The sequence below is a fragment of the Protomyctophum parallelum genome, assembly GCF_964188405.1.
Source record: "Protomyctophum parallelum genome assembly, chromosome: 2".
Taxonomy (NCBI): Eukaryota; Metazoa; Chordata; class Actinopteri; order Myctophiformes; family Myctophidae; genus Protomyctophum; species Protomyctophum parallelum.
Window position 1 is genome coordinate 29,575,822 of NC_139699.1, and position 19,336 is coordinate 29,595,157.

The 19,336-nt window shown below is 45.4% G+C and overlaps 1 protein-coding gene across 3 annotated transcripts in view; it reads left to right on the plus strand.

Annotated features, from left to right (window-relative positions):
- The first annotated feature begins 846 nt into the window (after positions 1-846).
- Positions 847-19,336, plus strand: part of LOC310878222 (fibronectin-like) — a 22,236-nt gene continuing 3,746 nt past the window's right edge. The window contains exons 1-39 of one of the 3 annotated variants that reach the window (XM_083792409.1): positions 847-1,119; positions 1,438-1,563; positions 1,679-1,816; positions 1,906-2,037; positions 2,543-2,680; positions 2,768-2,926; positions 3,039-3,227; positions 3,528-3,710; positions 3,964-4,140; positions 4,580-4,735; positions 5,127-5,255; positions 5,608-5,751; positions 6,903-7,024; positions 8,376-8,544; positions 8,723-8,902; positions 9,216-9,344; positions 9,862-9,951; positions 10,290-10,484; positions 11,403-11,681; positions 11,937-12,200; positions 12,303-12,397; positions 12,518-12,686; positions 12,995-13,081; positions 13,350-13,541; positions 14,275-14,553; positions 14,709-14,900; positions 15,134-15,223; positions 15,537-15,803; positions 15,930-16,046; positions 16,136-16,297; positions 16,431-16,586; positions 16,946-17,062; positions 17,165-17,434; positions 17,581-17,768; positions 17,854-17,941; positions 18,266-18,445; positions 18,563-18,652; positions 18,769-18,957; positions 19,160-19,249. In XM_083792409.1, coding sequence (XP_083648535.1) covers positions 972-1,119; positions 1,438-1,563; positions 1,679-1,816; positions 1,906-2,037; positions 2,543-2,680; positions 2,768-2,926; positions 3,039-3,227; positions 3,528-3,710; positions 3,964-4,140; positions 4,580-4,735; positions 5,127-5,255; positions 5,608-5,751; positions 6,903-7,024; positions 8,376-8,544; positions 8,723-8,902; positions 9,216-9,344; positions 9,862-9,951; positions 10,290-10,484; positions 11,403-11,681; positions 11,937-12,200; positions 12,303-12,397; positions 12,518-12,686; positions 12,995-13,081; positions 13,350-13,541; positions 14,275-14,553; positions 14,709-14,900; positions 15,134-15,223; positions 15,537-15,803; positions 15,930-16,046; positions 16,136-16,297; positions 16,431-16,586; positions 16,946-17,062; positions 17,165-17,434; positions 17,581-17,768; positions 17,854-17,941; positions 18,266-18,445; positions 18,563-18,652; positions 18,769-18,957; positions 19,160-19,249 — 6,265 coding nt within the window. In that variant the 5' untranslated portion in view covers positions 847-971. The remainder of the gene's footprint in view (positions 1,120-1,437; positions 1,564-1,678; positions 1,817-1,905; positions 2,038-2,542; positions 2,681-2,767; positions 2,927-3,038; positions 3,228-3,527; positions 3,711-3,963; positions 4,141-4,579; positions 4,736-5,126; positions 5,256-5,607; positions 5,752-6,902; positions 7,025-8,375; positions 8,545-8,722; positions 8,903-9,215; positions 9,345-9,861; positions 9,952-10,289; positions 10,485-11,402; positions 11,682-11,936; positions 12,201-12,302; positions 12,398-12,517; positions 12,687-12,994; positions 13,082-13,349; positions 13,542-14,274; positions 14,554-14,708; positions 14,901-15,133; positions 15,224-15,536; positions 15,804-15,929; positions 16,047-16,135; positions 16,298-16,430; positions 16,587-16,945; positions 17,063-17,164; positions 17,435-17,580; positions 17,769-17,853; positions 17,942-18,265; positions 18,446-18,562; positions 18,653-18,768; positions 18,958-19,159; positions 19,250-19,336) is intronic. The other 2 variants (XM_083792411.1, XM_083792410.1) reach the window with 2 other exon arrangements.

Consider the following 19,336-nt stretch of genomic DNA (forward strand, 5'->3'; position numbering starts at 1 on the left):
ATGGTTGCAACTCACAGTGTACAGTAGAGCCTATAAGTCCATGTGGTGTCAGAACAGTCAGAAATTCTGAAAACACGCACTCACGCACGCACGCACGCACGCACGCACGCACGCACGCACACACACACACACACACACACACACACACACACACACACACACACACACACACATTGATGGTCTATATTTCTATCGCGCTCCATGCAGCCCATGAGGAAGTGTGCACCACCAACGACGGAAAATGATGTGTTGTTATTGAACCATGAGAGTGACAGTGTACTACACCTATAAGCAATTTATCCAAGAATTGCCTTCTTCACATTATTGAAAATGTTTAGCAAATGTTCTACATTGTCCAAATATGAGAGCTAAAGTGATATTATGTGCTATCTGGACTGTGATGGAACGTAGTAAGCTATTCTTCTCTTCTCTGTCCATAAGCAATAATATTGCAGCGTCATTTTACTTGTTTATCATATAGGTGACTAGGTGAGTTTCCGTTTTTAAGTTTTCTGAAATTCTCCATCATATAGTATTAGGTTTCTCCATCATGTTATAGGTTTTAGAATGGACCTTGGCTGGCCTCTTCTATAAGCAGGGCAGTTTGCATATAATGCCAGGGGAGGATGTACTGTATTCACATCCTTTCGACAGGATCAGATTGATGGTCTTGTTATAACACCTTTCCTTGCTCGCCTCACAGTTCTGTGTTGGGGTGGCAACCTCGCCTGGGCTCGGGTGGGTCCTGGGATGTGGTGGTCCCTCCCCCCACAATAGCATCAGCGTATTCGCATATAAAAGCAGAGTGCACCCCTCTCCTCGGTCTAGCGCATCAGCTGCAAGGCGGCAGACAGCACCGCCTGGGAAAGCAGCGACTTCAAATCAAGGGGGAATCTTGGACTCAACAGGCAGCTCTTTGACGACGCACACAGTCACTTCTTTTTACCACTTTAGAAACTTATAACTGCAAAATGACTCGTAGCCCGTGTACAGGGCTGCTAGTTGCCCTGTGCGTAAGCAGCGCTGTGTATTGTATGCCAAATAATCATGGGAAGACCAAAAGACAAGCGCAGCATCGAGTATATCCAGACTTCCAGGACACAGAACCAATTTCTAACGGTACAGTTCAACGATGTGTTTCCTATGTTACAATTTAACTATATGCGCTTAGGCGCATTGCCAAAAAGATCCATATCGGACTGCTTTCTTTTAGTTTAGACATGTTCTTTAACTTCTTTCATCAGTTGTGCTACTTTTGAAGGAGAGTGGACAGGACTAACTATACCGCCGCGGTATAAGTTAAATAACCTATTCGCGGTATTACCGCGAATAGGTTATTTAACTTATTTGTATCAAATGTGCGTCATGCTGTAAAAGACACGATTTGAAACTATGGACTCATGAATATTTGTCCAATAATATAATTTCTCTATATAGTCGGCTGTGAAGAAAATGGTCGCTCATACAGACTACATGAACAGTGGGATAGACCTTACCTTGGAAACACGCTAGTGTGCACCTGCAACGGGGCAGCAGGAGTCAAATGTAAAACTAAGGCCCAAGGTCAGTCGTTGTGTTGTGCGTCCCGTGCGCCTTTACGCACGCTGTGAATTTCGAGCAGAAGTCCATAAGACACATGCAACTTGCATAGCCTATAACTTTGTGTCGTGTTTTGCAGCGGAGGAACAGTGCTACGATAAGTACAATGAACGATCGTACCGCGTTGGGGAAACTTACGAGAGACCCAAGGATGGGATGATATGGGACTGCACCTGTATCGGTTCCGACCGAGGCAAGATCAGCTGTACGATTGCAAGTAAGTTTACCGACAACTAAACAAGACCACATTTGTATGCTATTTTACGGAAGAAGACGGAAAAAACCCTGCAACACTATATTTTTCAGATCGCTGCCATGAAAGTGGGAAGTCATACAGAATCGGCGACACATGGCAACGGCCTCACGACACTGCTGATTACATGCTGGAATGTGTGTGCCTTGGGAATGGCAAAGGAGAGTGGACCTGCAAACCCGTGGGTGAGTAGGCTATGTTTACTTGTTTCATTCAACCTTTTCCAGTAAATGCTGCATTTTATTTGTTGCAGGTGGAATACAACTGATATAAAAATGCAATTTCTACAAAACAGGATGACATTGTAAATGGTTGATAGGAGTCATTTGTAGACAAACACGGTGAATGATTGCAAATGCTCCTGATGGCCTGTGCCAGATATTGATTTGGATGAGGATTATAAGTTTTTACATTTTAGAAGCTTTCATTTTGGTCGTGTTATCCAACATGGGGTGTAGGCTAGGGAACCTCAGGGTTCATTGAGAGTTTACAAAAATGACCCTCGCAGGTAATTCTCTGAGTGTATAATCGTAATGAGTCCATTTGGTTCCATTTGTACAATATAAGTTATAGGGCTCCGGGTCCTTGATATTAAAGAAAGTTTGAGAACCACTGTTTCATGAATAACTGGTTGGAGATTGTCTTTTTTCTTCTCATTAATTAATTCATATTATTATGTTTTTCATAAAGCTGAGCGCTGCTATGACAACACTGCTGGATCATCCTATGTGGTGGGGGAGACATGGGAGAAACCATACCAAGGCTGGATGATGATTGACTGTACCTGTCTGGGAGAGGGCAATGGACGGATCACCTGCTCCTCAAGGAGTGAGTAGGACACACGCACGCACGCACGCACGCACGCACGCACTTACGCACAAATACTGATCTCTGTTGTGGTTCTGATCTGCACAGACCGTTGTAATGACCAGGACGTCAAGAAGTCGTACCGTATTGGAGATACATGGACGAAGACAGACGTACGTGGACAGACCCTGCAGTGCCTGTGCACAGGAAATGGCCGTGGAGAGTGGAAGTGTGAGAGACATAGCTCCCATCAGACCACTGGCCTGGGTGAGTCCTGAGCCCTAAGAACTATAATACAACCAACCAATATAAATATAATATTGACAAACGTGTGCTCACACGCTTTCGTCCTTGTGTAACATTTGACATGTGCATGCAGTCCCAGGTTCTCGTGTGGTGACACAGATCCTACCCCTGCCTCAGCCCTATCCCGAGCCCCCAGCTGAAGGCACCTGCCGCACGGATGCCGGAGCAACCTACTACGATGGACAGCGCTGGATCAGGACTCAGGGCAACAAGCAAATGCTGTGTACCTGCCTGGGCAATGGAATAAGCTGCCAGGAATGGGGTGAGAGTGGCAGGAAGGAAGGGAAGGGGTCTGGGAGAGAGATGGGGGCTTTCTAAACTAGACAGAGCAGGGTTTCCCATACGTTTTGGGATTTATCGCCAAAACACCAGGGGCCATGTTCACTAGCGTTAAAAGCAATGGAAATGTTTTTGTTTGTTTGTTACTATGTGAAAGTTTAAGCTAAATGTAGCTCTGGGCTTTCCGTACACTAGGATTGAATGTGGATGGGAAGTTCTTGTAAGGTGTATTATATAGTATTATATTAGTATGAATTAATTAATTTCCCCCTCCTGTCTGCAGAGGCCCGTTCGTCCGTGTATGGCGGCAACTCTAACGGCCAGCCATGCTCATTCCCCTTCATCTTCATGGGGAAGACCTACTACTCGTGCACCTCAGACGGACGCACTGATGGACAGCTGTGGTGCTCCACCACGTCCGAGTATGAGACAGACCAGCAGTACTCCTTCTGCACTGAGCAGTATGGTGAGAAAACAGGAGAGGACAGACGGGATGGAGCAATGGGGGATGAACAGAGATAGAAAGAGGGGGTGGGGTGTAAACAGTAAAATCAGTGTTCATTTAACAAAAATGTAATCAAATATAATGGTCTGTCTGAGTTACAAATAGATAAATGAACACTGCAGATGTTACTGTGTGCTGGTGTGGAGAGATACTGTGAGGTTGTATTTTGTTAGATTGGAAATCGTGACTTCTTTATTTACTTTGTGACCTACAGTCACGGTGGCCACCCGAGGCGGAAACTCCAATGGCGCTTTGTGCGTTTTTCCCTTCCTCTACAACGGCCGCAACTACACTGACTGCACGTCTGATGGCCGCCGCGATAGCATGAGGTGGTGTGGCACAACCTACAACTACGACGGAGAGCAGCGCTTTGGATTCTGCCCCATGGCTGGTGAGTGTGCGTGCGTACGTACCCGTGCGTGCGTGTGCTGATTGAGGGGTGAATGTGTTATTTGTGATGCAATAATGTAATAAAGTAAATAATGCATTCAATAGGCAACAACTTGAAAAAGACAGTCCTTTGAGTACTTGCTAATGCCGATACACAATGGTCCCAATGGTCACATAGTCCTATCTAATCTCGCTCTGAGACAGATGTTTTGATGTTGAATGAGTCACTTAGGATTAGTAAACAAACATTCTGTTATTCTGTATGACATTCTGTGATTGGCAGTGAGTCATGTATTTTGATACAGAATCACACGCGCAAACACAAACACACACACACACACACACACACACACACACACACACACACACACACACACACACACACACACACACACACACACACATATTGATGGTCTATATTTCTGTCGCGCTCCATGCAGCCCATGAAGAAGTGTGCACCACCAACGACGGACAGATGCACCGTGTTGGCGACAAGTGGGACAAGCGCCATGAAGTCCTGGGTCACATGATGCAGTGCACGTGCCTGGGCAGTGGACGTGGGGAGTGGAGCTGTGTCGCCTACACTCAGCTACTAGGTCAGAGGGCCAACACCGTTCAATACAAAGTTGTTTTTTTTTGTGTTTTTTTTGGCTTTCTTTTTTCATACAAGAATAGCCTATATTGAGGTAGCAGTGTATACTGGAGCAGTGGTTCTTTCACGTACCTTTTCATTTCAAAGACCCCCCATAACTCTGAGAGTGTAAAAATGGAACCAAATGGATCTATTGCTACTCTCTCAGAGTTATACACCTGTATGAGGTCCATGGACCCCACTTTGAGAACCACTGTACTGGGGTATTATATTGAGATTATGGAAAAATGTGGAATTGTGTACACAGTACGATCCTCAGTGTGTAGTCAGACATGACCACATGTCCTTTCCAGTTTCCATGACGTTCTTTCACTCTGTCTCCTCTGCATATACAGACCAGTGTATCGTGGATGGGCAGACCTATGAGGTGAACCAGCTGTTCACTAAGCGCCATGACGAAGGCTACATGATGAACTGTACCTGCTTTGGACAGGGGCGTGGCCGCTGGAAGTGCGATGCTATTGGTGCGTATAGTGCGAGAGATGCGCTGATCATCATTACACATGTTCTCCAATGGATCTCAAATATAAATATTATTTAGTCACAAGCTGTTGTTAATACATTTCATTGGATTAATATTTATAAAACCTACAGACACACTTCATCACCTTTCCTTTTACATCCAAAATTCCCTCAAAAAATAGCAAAATTGGGACGCGCTGTAAGCTTGTAGATTGGCTTCTTTTGCTACTTTTGCATGACACTTGTAAGCCGGGCATTAATTCTGAAAAAAGTAACAAAAGAATATGGAGATATTTTAAGCCCAAGTTAATCTCTCACTCTCTCTCTCTCTCTCTCTCTCTCTCTCGTAATCAGACCAGTGTCAGGAACCAGAGTCCCGGGCATTCTATCAGCTTGGCGAGACCTGGGACAAAGTCATCCACAGCATCCGCTACCGCTGCTATTGCTATGGCAATGGCATCGGTGAGCTAAGTTGTGAGCCTCAGCAGACTGTCCCAGGTAAGAAACGCTTATGATGCTCAAATAAAATAATAAAAGATGTCCTTTGTAATAAACATCACATCATAGAAGGAATGAAGGAAATGGACTCTCTGGGTTACATGAGTCATTAATAAGGGAGGGGCAGGCTTTAGGGGCAGAAGTTCAGAAAACAAAGGCCTCTTTGGGCTTCTAGGCTCAACCCTCCCCTAACTTCACAGTTCACACCACTGAATAAGACACCTGCCAGCATTTAATTTACATTTGCTTTGCTTTTAAAGTCGACACTTTGTCAGTGACCTCCTCACCTCTCACACACCCCTGGCAGCCCACCATGGGGTGGATTCCTCAACTTTGAAGTTTGACAAATTGGGGTTCTTCTTTGTAGTTATGGAGACTTTTGGTCCTCCCCACACCCCCTTACCCCTGAACTTCCCGAGAGGATTTATTCTGCCCAGCTGGGCTGAGGCGAGGGGTAATATTACATGTTACCGTAAATGGTCAGGATGTAAGGCAAAAATAATGTTCTCTTTGTTTGATGAATGACTCACGTTCAAGTGGCATTCTACTGTACCAGGTATTCTTGATAATCTATCACCGTAGCACAATACACCTGCCTTAGTTCAACTTTCCCATTTATCTTGCTTGTCAGCGGCAGCAGCAGAGGAATGCGTATTTGTCTGTGCAGGTCAATGGACCTCTGGAGGTACCTCACAAAGCACTAAATTATCATAAGCTGCTTCACAACTTTGAAGACTATGAAAGCGATCCAGCAGGCCTCTATGAGTACGTGCACGCGTATGTTTGTGTGTGCGTGCGAACATAGTACCTCAGTGTTATCTTCAAGAGCCAGTCAGTTGTGGGTGTTGGAGCTGGACTTAGGCTACTATGTTAAACCTAAAAGACTGCGAAGAGGTTGTCTGGTGGCTTGGTCCTCTACCAGCAGACTGACAGAGCAACAGACGTACACCAACGCCCTGTTTGTACGCAATGGTGTTATATTTGTTGAGCATGGACTTTGTCGCTGGACTGTGAAGCTAGTCTAGCCTCTCCTGAATTTGTGCCTCATCAAGATCACCTCATTACAACAGCTTTGTTATTGTTCCGTCTCACCCTCTTCCTTTCTCTACCCCTCCATGGTTGGGCACACCCTCCAACCTGCTGCTACCCAGGGGGCAACAGGCCTGTCCAGGTGATCATCACAGAGGCAGGGAAACAGCCCGACTCCCACCCCATACAGTGGAATGCCCCTGCCAATGCACGCATCACCCAGTATATCCTCAAATGGAGAGTGGTGAGTAATCAAAAAGATTTTTTTTGCAGGTTAGTAAATATTCGTAAATATTGCATTTCTTCTGTTTTATGTAAAGCAATTTGTAATTTGGTTTTGACTGTGCTTTAGAAACACGATTGAACATAAATTTCTTCCTAAAAGTGTGATAAAGCAAAGTAAGATAAAGTGATGACTACCATACCATGTGTACCGTTGTGATTGGTAATGTTGACTGAAGTTTGGACATGCACAAACAAGAGGGCATGAACTGCTTGTGAACTCACAATGTACACGCACGCACGCACGCACACACGCACGCACACGCACACACACACACACACACACACACACACACACACACACACACACACACACACACACACACACACACACACACACACACACACACACACACAATCACAATCACACAATCTTTGAGCGGAAATCCTTTAAGACCCCCAAATGCTTTTGTTTTTTATCATCTTTTTCCTCATGGGGACCAGAATGTCTGCACAAGGTCGATCTTTTTTCTGGTTTCACAGTCGTTGCGGAAATAAGGTTATAAAGTAGATAATTACAAACACATCAGACCATCTCTCTCTTACTCCATTTTCCCCTAACTAACACATCCCTTTTCTCTTTGAAGACCTCTGAATATTTTACAAGCTGTTTGAAATGTTAATGGTCCCTACTGAAATTAGAACACTTTTCCCCTTAAGTGTTTTGTAGGTTTTGGACCACAGGGACACTCTCACCTCCATAAGTTTCATGCACATGAAGCATGTTCTTTTCCAAAGGTGTTCTTAAGGTTGCAGTTGCAGTGCCCATCATATTTACAGAAAGGAAGAAACACTCAATTTCAACACACTCAATATCTACAAAGTACAGAATTAAAGTGACATGTATTTGACAGTGGGGCATTCTTTTAATAAATCTGGTATTTTAAGTCAAAGCATACTATTGTTATTAATTTAGCCAGTATTTCTAAAAGATTTTAATTTTAATTAAATTCCATCCAAGCAGTTCACATTATATAAGCGAATTCTTATGTTTCTCACCCTGAGATTTGCACGAAACTCATTATGCCTGTGGTTCTGTAAGTGGGGTCTGGGGACCCCCAGTGGTGGTAACAAAATGTTGTTGATGGCATTAAAATAAAAATGTACCAGTATAGCCAAATTTGTATGTCGCAAATAGCCAAATGTGACCTTGTAGATCGGCTATTGTTGAACATTTTTAATACAAACCTTTTTTTATTACATGAAAATGTAAGAACCACTGCATTATGCCCACTTTAACTCTGCTAACAGTCACTGACAATTAACAGAGAATCCTCCAACCTCATGCTCTTTGACCTCCTCCTCCCTGACAGAAAAACACCCGTGCTCCATGGAGAGAGGTAACTATCCCTGGCAACTTGAATTCCTACACCATCGCTGGGCTGCGGCCAGGCGTCACATACGAGGGTCAGCTCATCAGCATCATACGCTACGGAGGACGCGAGGTCACGCGCTTCGACTTCACCACTAACCACGGTTCATGTGAGTCGGACCTGCACCACTTCCTCACAATTACAATTTCCAACGAATGTTGTCTGTACAGCACATGGCAAAATACACTTGAGCGCACGCACGCACGCACGCACGCACGCACGCACGCACGCACCTGAATCCTCACAATCTCCCCCTGTCTCCGCCACCCTCACCTCATCTTGTCCAGTGACAGAATCGTCAGAGGGAGAGACCAACCAGCTTCCTCCACAAGTGGACACCTCCGAGTCAGTGACAGAAATCACCTCCAACAGCTTCGTCATCTCCTGGGTTTCGGCCTCTGACACCCTTTCCGGCTTCAGGGTGGAGTACGAGCTCAGTGAAGACGGAGCTACACCCAGAGTGCTGGGTGAGAGCCCTACGTTACGGTTTCCACTGGAAATGTTCAAAATGACTTTATGCACAGAGCCATGTTCTATACAGAAAACTGAGTTTGAGTTTGTTTGAAAAGCAATAAGAAACAGGTTAGAACATTTCAAGCATAATACACAATACACAATAAAGTCCAGGACTTATTTCCATTGTGGTACTCATAAATGACAGATTACATGAGTGATAGTCTGGTAAAAATGTAAAGGTAAAAGAAGAAGTTCAGTAATTTGCTATTCTGTTGATAGCAGTAAACAGGCGTATTAACCTGCTCACCGCCCTCTGTCCTGCAGACCTGCCTCACTCCACTACGTCTGTCAGCATCACTGACCTGCTGCCAGGACGCAGGTACAACGTCAACGTGTACGAGCTCCCCACCGACGGAGAGCCCAACCTCATTCTGACCACCTCCCAGACCACAGGTAGGAAGGAACCTTTCTCCATACCATCAATATCGGGCAGAATCTAAGTAAATGAATGCTCTACTATTGACCATTAGAGCATCCCAAAAAAGCGTAAAAAGTAGCAGGTCCACAAACTCGAGTTTCGAGCTTGTAGATCTGCTACTTTTGAATTTGAATCCTGAAAAGCAACAGTTTGGGACATACAGTATATTCCACCCTAACCGAGACAATATCCCGAAATGTTGATTTACAATAAACTGTCTAACAAAGGGGTTTTTCAGGCCAAGGACCCCTTAAATGAGAGAGAGAGACGATTATTATTATTATTATTTTCTATTTTTTATTATTTATTATTATATTAGGTTGCATATTCAACTTATTTGTTTTAAAAAGCCATCCATGCAACTCGATAAAGCTAGTTCGCCATATTTAGCAGGTTGTATTCTTAATATCTGTACCATTGAGACATTTGAGATCAGCTTGGAAGTATTAAAATGGACATCTAATATAATTCTCTCTCTCTTCCTGTGTTCAGCCCCTGATGCCCCTGATAGACACACAATTGGTGATGTGGCAGAGACCTCCATACAGATCAGCTGGTCTAGGCCACAGGCCCCTATTACTGGTGAGAAACTACTCTTTGTGTGTGTGCGTGCGTGCCTGTTATTTTCACTATTTCTTAAAAACAAAATATATAATAATAATGGATGGAATTAAAAAAAAAAAATGTTTTAAGAAGAGTTTGTTTTATTATTATATATATAAAAATAAAACATTTTTACTCACAACCCATAAAAATGGGCCTGTGACCCAAAAATGGGTCCCAAGTCCCAAAGCATTGTTTGTAAAATACTGATTTAATTGAGTCAATGTATGTGATCTCCTGTGTGTTTGTGTGTCATGTAGTGTGTACAGTACTACTGTACTGCTGTATATCTGACCTCCTTTATGTTTCCGTCTCAGGCTATCGTGTAGTGTACACACCGTCAATAGAGGGCAGCAGCACTGAGCTCAACCTCCCAGAAACAGAGACGTCTGTGACCCTGGTCGACCTTCTACCCGGTCTACTTTATAACATCAGCATCTATGCTGTAGAAGAGGACCAGGAGAGTGAGCCTGTGTTTGTACAGGTCAACACTGCCGGATCACCTGTCCCAGGTACAGTACATGACTCATAATTAAAAATGGTTCTCAGCCTTTTTCATTTCTAGTTTCTTAAAATAGTTTTTATTGTTAATGTAACTCTGAGTTACAGACCTGTTAAGATCCAGAGTGGTCGCCGGACCCGACATTGAGAACCAGTGAATTATGACAATGTGTTAAATTAGGTCTTGCCTATTTGAACAAATTTGGCCTGGATAAGAGTCATAGACCTTCTTTTTTCGTTGAGCCCATGGGAACCGTTTCATTTCATCTTCAGCATAAATTATCTTCCCTCCCTTTTCCTCGAATGGAAATATTGGAACCATTCTTTGGTTCCTGCGTAGGAGTTGGTTTGAACTCAGATAAGGTTGTGTGACTGACAGTGTGCAGATTAAGTTAGTACTTGGAGTACTTGAAGTTGCTACATAGAGAGAACTTGTAGTTTCTCCTTTGCTTTGGGACTGGAATGAGCCAATCACCACATTGTTAAAGCCTCTTTTCCAGTAAATACACAAGTGGGAACTGACCAAGAGGCAGAAATAAAATGACACATCTTTGCTTCATCATACATTACATCACACAAGTATAGCCTGAGACCTGAATGATCTGTCATTGATTCAGGTTAGACCCCAGACACAAATGCACACCTCTGTCACATTTAAAATTCCATTTGTACGTCAATGTATCCCTTTTTTCCTTGTTCCCAGCTCATTAAGATATTTTACATTAAAAGAGAACAATGTTGAATGATCTGACAATGGGCTTTCCCAACCTGGCCTCAGCCAGGTGGGAAAACCCATTTTCAGTTCGTCTACATTTCTTCTGCTGCAAGTGGTTTTGTGCGATAGATTAAAAGTCTTAAAAGTGACATCCAAGATGTTACACTATGAAAACCCCCTGTGAACATCTCCCGTAATCCCTCCTGATCCACAGAGGAGGTGCCGTCCCCAGCTGACCTGCAGTTCTACGATGTGACTGACGCGAGGATCTCCATCACCTGGACCGGCCCGCCCAGCGAGGTGACCGGTTACCGCGTGATCTTCAGCCCCGTCCTCCCAGACGGATCGGAGCAGAGGCCCCTGCAGCTGCCCATGTCTCCCAACGCGTACGCCGAGCTCACCTACCTGCAGCCGGGCACTCTGTACCGCTTCTACATCTACGCCATCAACGGAGGGGTGGAGAGCCAGCCGCTGGTGGGCGAGAAGTCGACCAGTAAGTTTTCGTTAACTCGTTAAGACACTAAATGTTTTCATGTCATTCTGAAAAGGTTTTGTGCCAGGGACCCCCAGAAGAGATTTGTGTTAAGAAATTCACAATACATTCAAGATTTCTTTTTAATTCACTCGTTATTGGATATAATTAATTAATTAATTAATCAGATTAAGGTACGGAAACCCACTTTGAGAACCACATACAACAAACAATGAACACACAGACTCACCCACCTCTCATTCCCAACCCTTCCAGAGCCCGACACACCCACCAACGTGCGTTTCACCGACGTCGGTTCCGACAGCGCCTTGATCGTCTGGGAAGTTCCCCGCTCGGTCGTCACCGGCTACCGCGTCCTGGTGGGCATGGAGGGCTCCAACCCCGTCCCGAAGAACATCCCAGGGGGGGTCGCTCAGTACGCCCTCAGGGGTCTTCGCCCGGACACGCAGTACACCGTGACCCTGCACTCTGTGCAGGACAACGAGCTCAGCGAGGGCGTCACAGAGTACTTCACCACCAGTGAGTATCAGGAGATCATGAACGGAAGGACGGAGTCACATTTGAACGCATACAACAGGGAAATGGCACTCGATGAAATCATTTGTGTTTTTCTTCTTTCAGCTCCTCAGATGGGGAACGCACCACCTTTCAGCACCGAGGTTACCGACTCCTCTATCGTCATCACCTGGATACCTGTCACCAGGTGGAGCTACACGGTAGAAACCTCTCAATCTCCTATCCTCATCACCACGCTGTGAAACTATACACATGTATAAATAAATGTACTATAATATTGCTCCTAATTGATTGTGGATGTTTGACCTCCTGTTCCCCAGCTCTCTGTACGTCCAGGCCAGGAGGGAGAGGCACCCAGAGATGTGACTTCTGACTCCGGAAGTATTTATGTGTCTGGTCTGACCCCCGGAACGGAATACATCTACAGCGTTCAGCCCATCTTCAATGGCCGCAATCGTGGCAAACCCATCACCCGGAATGTGGTCACTTGTGAGTTTATTGAGACTTTATGACTTGTGACTGTGATTATAGGGTACCAACAGGTACCGATGAAAAAGGAGAAGGCTATAATATGGATTTTCACTCTGAACATCATTTAATTAAATAACTATTCTGCTGTGAGACTACACCTCATCACGTCTAACCACTACTGGTCAGAAAAGGTCACTTCTACACTGTAAAATCACGAGTGTTATTTATTTTGTAATCTATGTATGGGAGTGTATAAAGAAAGGACTGGTAAGAGTTACTGAGGAGTTTACATTGTATAATCCTCCCTCTCATTCCTTTCCCTGCAGCCTTGTCCCCTCCTACGGACCTACGGCTGGAGTCCAACCCAGACACTGGAGATCTGACTGTCCACTGGGTAGGCGTTAGAACCCCAGGTAAATATTGACTGTGCTCCCCACGCTCTGCTGGCTCCGACCACAGGTTTGGACAAGGCTGGACCTTGGCCTACCAGTCATATTCCATTTCCAGGAAACAGTCCAGTCCTCCTGCTGTCTTGCCTCCCCTTGTAAAGCAATAATAAAACAAACAAATTAATATAGCCGTGCATCAAAAGTGTGGATCGTTATAGAATAAAGCAGTGCATGGATTTCTCACATTATTTACCCCGTAATCTTCTCTTGTCCTTTTACGTCTTGCCTGCAGACATTACAGGTTACAGAGTGGCATGTTCGCCGACCGAGGGTCAACGAGGCAACTCTCTGGAGGAGTTTGTCAGGCCCGATCAGAACTCTGTAACACTGGAGAACCTGAGTCCAGGGGTGGAGTACAATGTCAGCGTGTTCTCTGTGAAGGACCACATGGAAAGTGTCCCTGTGTCCACCACCGTCACACCAGGTACTATAGGAACAGGCCAGGAAAAACACAGCCCAAACACCCCCCCCTTGTGGCCAATTACAAAAAGATCTGCACACCAAATAGCTTGGAAGGAATTTACTATGGTTCTGTGGAAGTGGAAGAATCAAACTATTTCCACCATCAGTCATTGTTTTTTTTGTTTTTGTTTTAGTTTTTCATTCATCACACACCAAGCTTCCTGAAGTTTATTCCATCTCTCTCCTGGATACTTTACGGTCATTATTACATTAAAATAGCGTGACTTATCATCTCACCAACAAGGTCACTATTTAACAGCATCACGCAACCTGTCCTTTCTGAATATAATACATGCTTAATGTTGGGTCGCTGTGACACTGTAATTAATTACACAGTCCTACTAACATGGCTGACTTTAATTGTGTTGCCACATGGCTGTCTGTGTCTGGTTGGCTACACCTTGGCTTGTCTACCCTACAGTTTGCATGGGGATGATGGTATTTCTGACTGCATTTATTTTAATTGAGAGGCATTGTTAATTCAAGTCATAATAATGTTTTTGGGGTAGTTTATCAAGGTTATTATTCTTGAATGTTGTATTAATAACAGTAATTTGAAATAGATCATGGCTACTTTTTGTCATCACAGTCATTGGTATGACAAGCAATGTAATTATTTAACTTTCAAGAGCATCTGTTTGTCTTCCTCTGTTTCTGATCTTGCCTGCGCTTTGCATTAACCTTAACCCTTTCAGACGTCCCCCCACCACGTGATGTTGACTTTGTCGACATTACTGACACCACCATTGGCCTGCGTTGGACACCTCTGAAATATACGGCCATAACTGGCTACAGGATAACAGTGGTTACTGCAGGCGAGGGCATGCCGATTGTCCACGATATGGTGGATTCCTCCGCCGGGTATTACACGGTGCGCGGTTTGGAGCCCGGCGTGGATTACGACATCAGTGTCATCACGGTTACAGAGGAGGGGGAGAGCGAGCCCACCACAAACACAAAGCAAACCCAAGCTGGTGATTTAAAGAGACTAATGAGTAATGAATGAATTCACATGTTACACCCGAGCCAAAGCTACATATGACAGCAACATTATTTTTGGAACACTGTAAAACATTGGGTTGCTTTGTTGGCTCTCTCTAAACCCTACATGAACCTGTTCTCCTTACAGTCATTCCGTCCCCTACCAACCTGAACTTCGGAGGGGTGGGCTCTGACCACATGAGGCTGACCTGGACTGTCCCAGTCGTTCCCACGCCGAGCGACATCTCGCGCTTTGTGATCCGTTACCACCCGACCGCCACCGATGACGACATCAAGGAGTTTAATGTCGGCGGAAACACCAATACCTTCTTGTTGCAGAGTAAGACCCCACTGTGTGACGTCAGCACTGCACCGTAGTGGGCGTATGATCACCCAACAACTCAAAGGCCTATGTTGTGTTACATAAACGATAATAAAGTAGTGTAGCAAAAAAAGATACAGGATAGCAATATGCCACAGTGAGACAATAATTCTGTTCTAATAAGTCTTAGGCCTGCTTATTAAGCAATTATGACCTGCTGCCTTATCCTTTGCCTCTCTGTCTCCATATAGACCTGCTGCCCAACACAGAGTACCGTGTTAGTATTGTGTGTGTGTACGGGGAGAGAGAGAGCCAACCAGTCACCGGAACTAAGAGAACCCGTAAGTAGGATGGTACATAGTACAAAATAAAGGCTTGGTAGTTGAGCTACACATACTGCCCAAATGTTGTGATGAATGTATTGGGTCTTATGGCACTCGGGTTGAGCAGGGCTAAAGTACCGGTCCACCACCGCCAGAGTCTATAGTGGTTTGAATCCATCGTGGTGCATACGGCTGAACAAGCACCTACAGTACAGGGGAGCTTAACTTCAATAATGTATTTCATCATAGTTTAGCGTATTGTTTAGGTCAAGGAGTGTTGCATTCCATGCATCTTAATAATTCTTTGTGTGTGGAACCCATTTCCCTCTAGTTCTGGATGCTCCCACTGGCTTGGACTTCGCTGACATCCAGACCAACTCCTTCACTATTCACTGGGTGCCCCCGACTGCTGTTATCACCGGCTTCCGGATCCGCTCGCAGATGACCAGTGGCGGCCGGGCCAGGGACGAGAGACTGCCACCTAGCAGAACCTACTTCACCCTGACTGGACTGACCCCAGAAACCGAGTATCTGATCTATGTGTACGCTGTTAACGGCAACCTCGAGAGCATGCCTCTGCAGGGCACACAGGCCACCAGTGAGTTTCTCAGTTCCATCCACAAGCATTCAGCGTCAGTGCAAGAAAGTTGATCCGCCCGGCGCTTGGTACTTTTATCTTCAAATATTCATGCTCATGATTCCTTCTCTGCCCCCCCCCCCTCAGTCTCTGACGCTCCCACCGACCTGGAAGTGATATCATCCACCCCCGACAGCATCAATATCCGCTGGGACGCTCCCTCTGTCACAGTGAGGTACTACAGGATTACCTATGGATCCACAGGTGTGTACAGGTCATTGGTGCCTCCCACGCTTTAATCTAGAGCTAAACTTCAGCTGTATTCTAATCTGTGTTTGCGTTCCCTGTGTTAGGCGGTGAGACTCCTCAGGAGTTTACCATTCCAGGCTCACAGACCACTGCTACCATACGGGGTCTTAACCCTGGTACGGATTACACCATCACCGTCTATGCTGTTACCGGGAGAGGGGACAGTCCGTCCACCAGCACCCCAGTCTACGTCATGCACAAGACGGGTATGACAGCACTGTGAAACTGGGCGCAAACTGTGAATATGCCTACTTGATGGAATGTACAGTATGGATATAGTATATGATGCATGATGTGTCCGTCTCTCTCTCTCTCTCTCTCTCTCTCTTGTGCCTGTAGACCTTGAGTCGCCCACTGATATGCAGGTGGCTGATGTGAAAGACAATGCCCTCACAGTGCGCTGGTCCCCGGCACATGGCCCCATCAGGGGATACAGAGTCACCAGCGTGCCCAAGAATGGCCAGGGACCCTCCTTCTCCGAGGTCGTTTCCCCTGGTACGATGTTCAGAGCAGCGCTGATAAGAATGACAAATGTTTCTATTGCACAAAAATGTGGATTTTAGGTCTATACAGCTAGATTGTTTCGGGAAAAGATTGATATTCTATATTGAAAATATGTGTTGAATACTCCATTTTGATTGGTCAAGCACAGCCTTCAAGCAGCTGGAAGCTAATACATTTTTTAAATCAATATTTCATGTATCATGTCAAAGGATTCATCTTCATCAGCAGCCGTCTAATAAGCTAAATAATGTACAGTGAGGTAGTCATTGCCGGACAATAAAGACAAGGTGACACAGACAGGACTGAAGTGACAACATGCCTTACATCTCCCTTTTATCGCCACGTCACAGATATCACAGAGATGACATTCAACGGCCTGCAGCCAACGGTGGAGTATGTCCTGAGCGTCTATGCCCTGGGCAGTGATGGAGAGCCATCCTCCCCTGCGGTGGAGAACGCTGTTACTGGTCAGTGTGATTTTGACGCTGCATGCTGTTAAATTGTTCTTCTTCATGGAGAGTGTATGTAAAAGACCGGAAAGTTGATCATGGATTCCTCAATTCCTGCAGCAATGGACCGTCCCAAAGACCTTACTTTCTCGGACGTGGATGCCACCTCCATGCGCATCACATGGGACAGCCCGGATGGCACGGTGACATCCTACCGTGTTCTGTACCTCAGCCCAGAGGAGGGAGAGAGAGAGCTGCGTCCCGCACCCAGAGGAGACCAGGACACCGTGGTGCTGAGGGGGCTTCGCCCTGGAACAGAGTACACGGTTAAAGTCATCGCTCTGCACGGTCGCACACCCAGCACTCCACTGGTGGGAACACAGGCCACAGGTACTAAATGATTCCAGCACATGCACAAAGAGCCTATTTAGAACACTGGTTCAATGATTGATAGTTAGGAACCACATGGACCCTTGAAGTTGTGTGACTCTCAAATCCTAAACGTTTGCTTGCATTTTCATCTTTCCGTCCCCCAGCCATCCCAGCTCCGACCGATCTGGCTATCACAGAGGTCGGGTCGTCTTCCTTTGCTGTGTCGTGGTATGCCCCTACTGCTCGCCTCAGCGGCTACCGCGTGGTGGTCAACCCCAAGAACCACAATGGACCAACCAAAGAGATGAACGTCGCTCCAGACACCACCCGTGCTGTCGTACCAGGACTAATGGTAAATACAAAAAACCCTCTTTAAACCATGACACTGGATTTATTGGTTAACATATTTTAATACTTGATGTATTTATACAATATAGGTGGCCACCACGTACGAGGTATATGTCTACGCTCTCAAGAACTCAGTCACCAGCAGGCCCCTGCAAGGAGAAGTTACCACACTAGAGAGTAAGCTGCTATTGCACAAACCACACACAAGCTAATGTAAATGTATCAAATAGAAAGTAAATACTGTAGCTCACGTACAATACAATACATTATATTGATTGGTATTCAGGTGTATACTACCATGAGTTTGTAAAGAATATATTTTATTCCAATGCTATGAAAAGATTTTATACAACATTTCCAAAATTGTATTGATACAGGCATCACTGCATTGATATGTGGATCATCAAGACATAAATTCAGATTGATGTGATTTGTGCTCAGCCCCATATTACACACGTTTTATTCACCAATAAACGTCCTGTTCTTTTCATCTTTCCTCAGATGTCAGTCCACCCAGACGCGTGCGTATCTCTGAGGTGACGGAGTCGGCCATCACACTGTCCTGGCGCTCCAAGGTGGAAACCATCACTGGCTTCCTGGTCGAGGCTAAACCCATTAGAGGCACACGGCCCACAATCAGGAGGACCATCCCAGGAGACGCGCGCACCTACACCATCACAGGTACTGGCAAACTACCTGTTCCATACACCCACAGGATCGGAGGAACAAGGCTCCAACGAGAGCTGACTGAGGAGATAAGGAGGAGTTAAAGTGAATGTATTTTGTTTGCCTTCTCAGGTCTGGAGCCAGGCACCACCTACACAATAGACCTGTTCACCCTTAACGGTAACACTAAGAGTGCCCCCTTCACCCTCAATGCTGAAACAGGTTTGGCCACACTCCTATGCTCATGCACAGACACACATTCCAGATTTTACTGTGCACAAACACTCCAGATAATCTAATCAAATGTCTCTGTGTGTGTTATTTTTTCTTTTTTTTAGCAAAACCAGTGGTCCAGGCTCCAACACTCATTCAGTTCACATCTGTGACCCCTGACTCCATCTCCTTCACCTGGCAGCCCCCTGCCACGCGCATCACAGGATATTACATCACCTACGAGGAATCCGGAGGAGCCCCACGGGAGCTCACTCCACGCCCACACGCTGGCCAAAATTATGCCACCATCCCTGGTAGGTTCCTTTGGCTCTGCTGTGTGTCCACACTCTATATTTAGAAAGATACAAGATGGCCGTGACATTTTGGTGCTTTCACTTCTGTTTAATTTCAAGAAACTCAATGATTCACTCGCTGAGAAAAGTCAAACCAGACTCTTGTGCTTTTATTTTTTACACTTAACATACGGTAATATGTGTGAATGATCCCTATCCTTAGGATTGAGACCAGCCACAGAGTATATCATCAAGATTATTGCTCTCCAAGGCACGCAGAGAAGCACTCCTCTCGTGGGCAAGGCCAGGACTGGTGAGTATTCACATTATCTGGAGTAATAATTTTAATCTTCACTCTGGATTTTTACTATGCGTATGTACAGTATGAACTGAAAAGTAC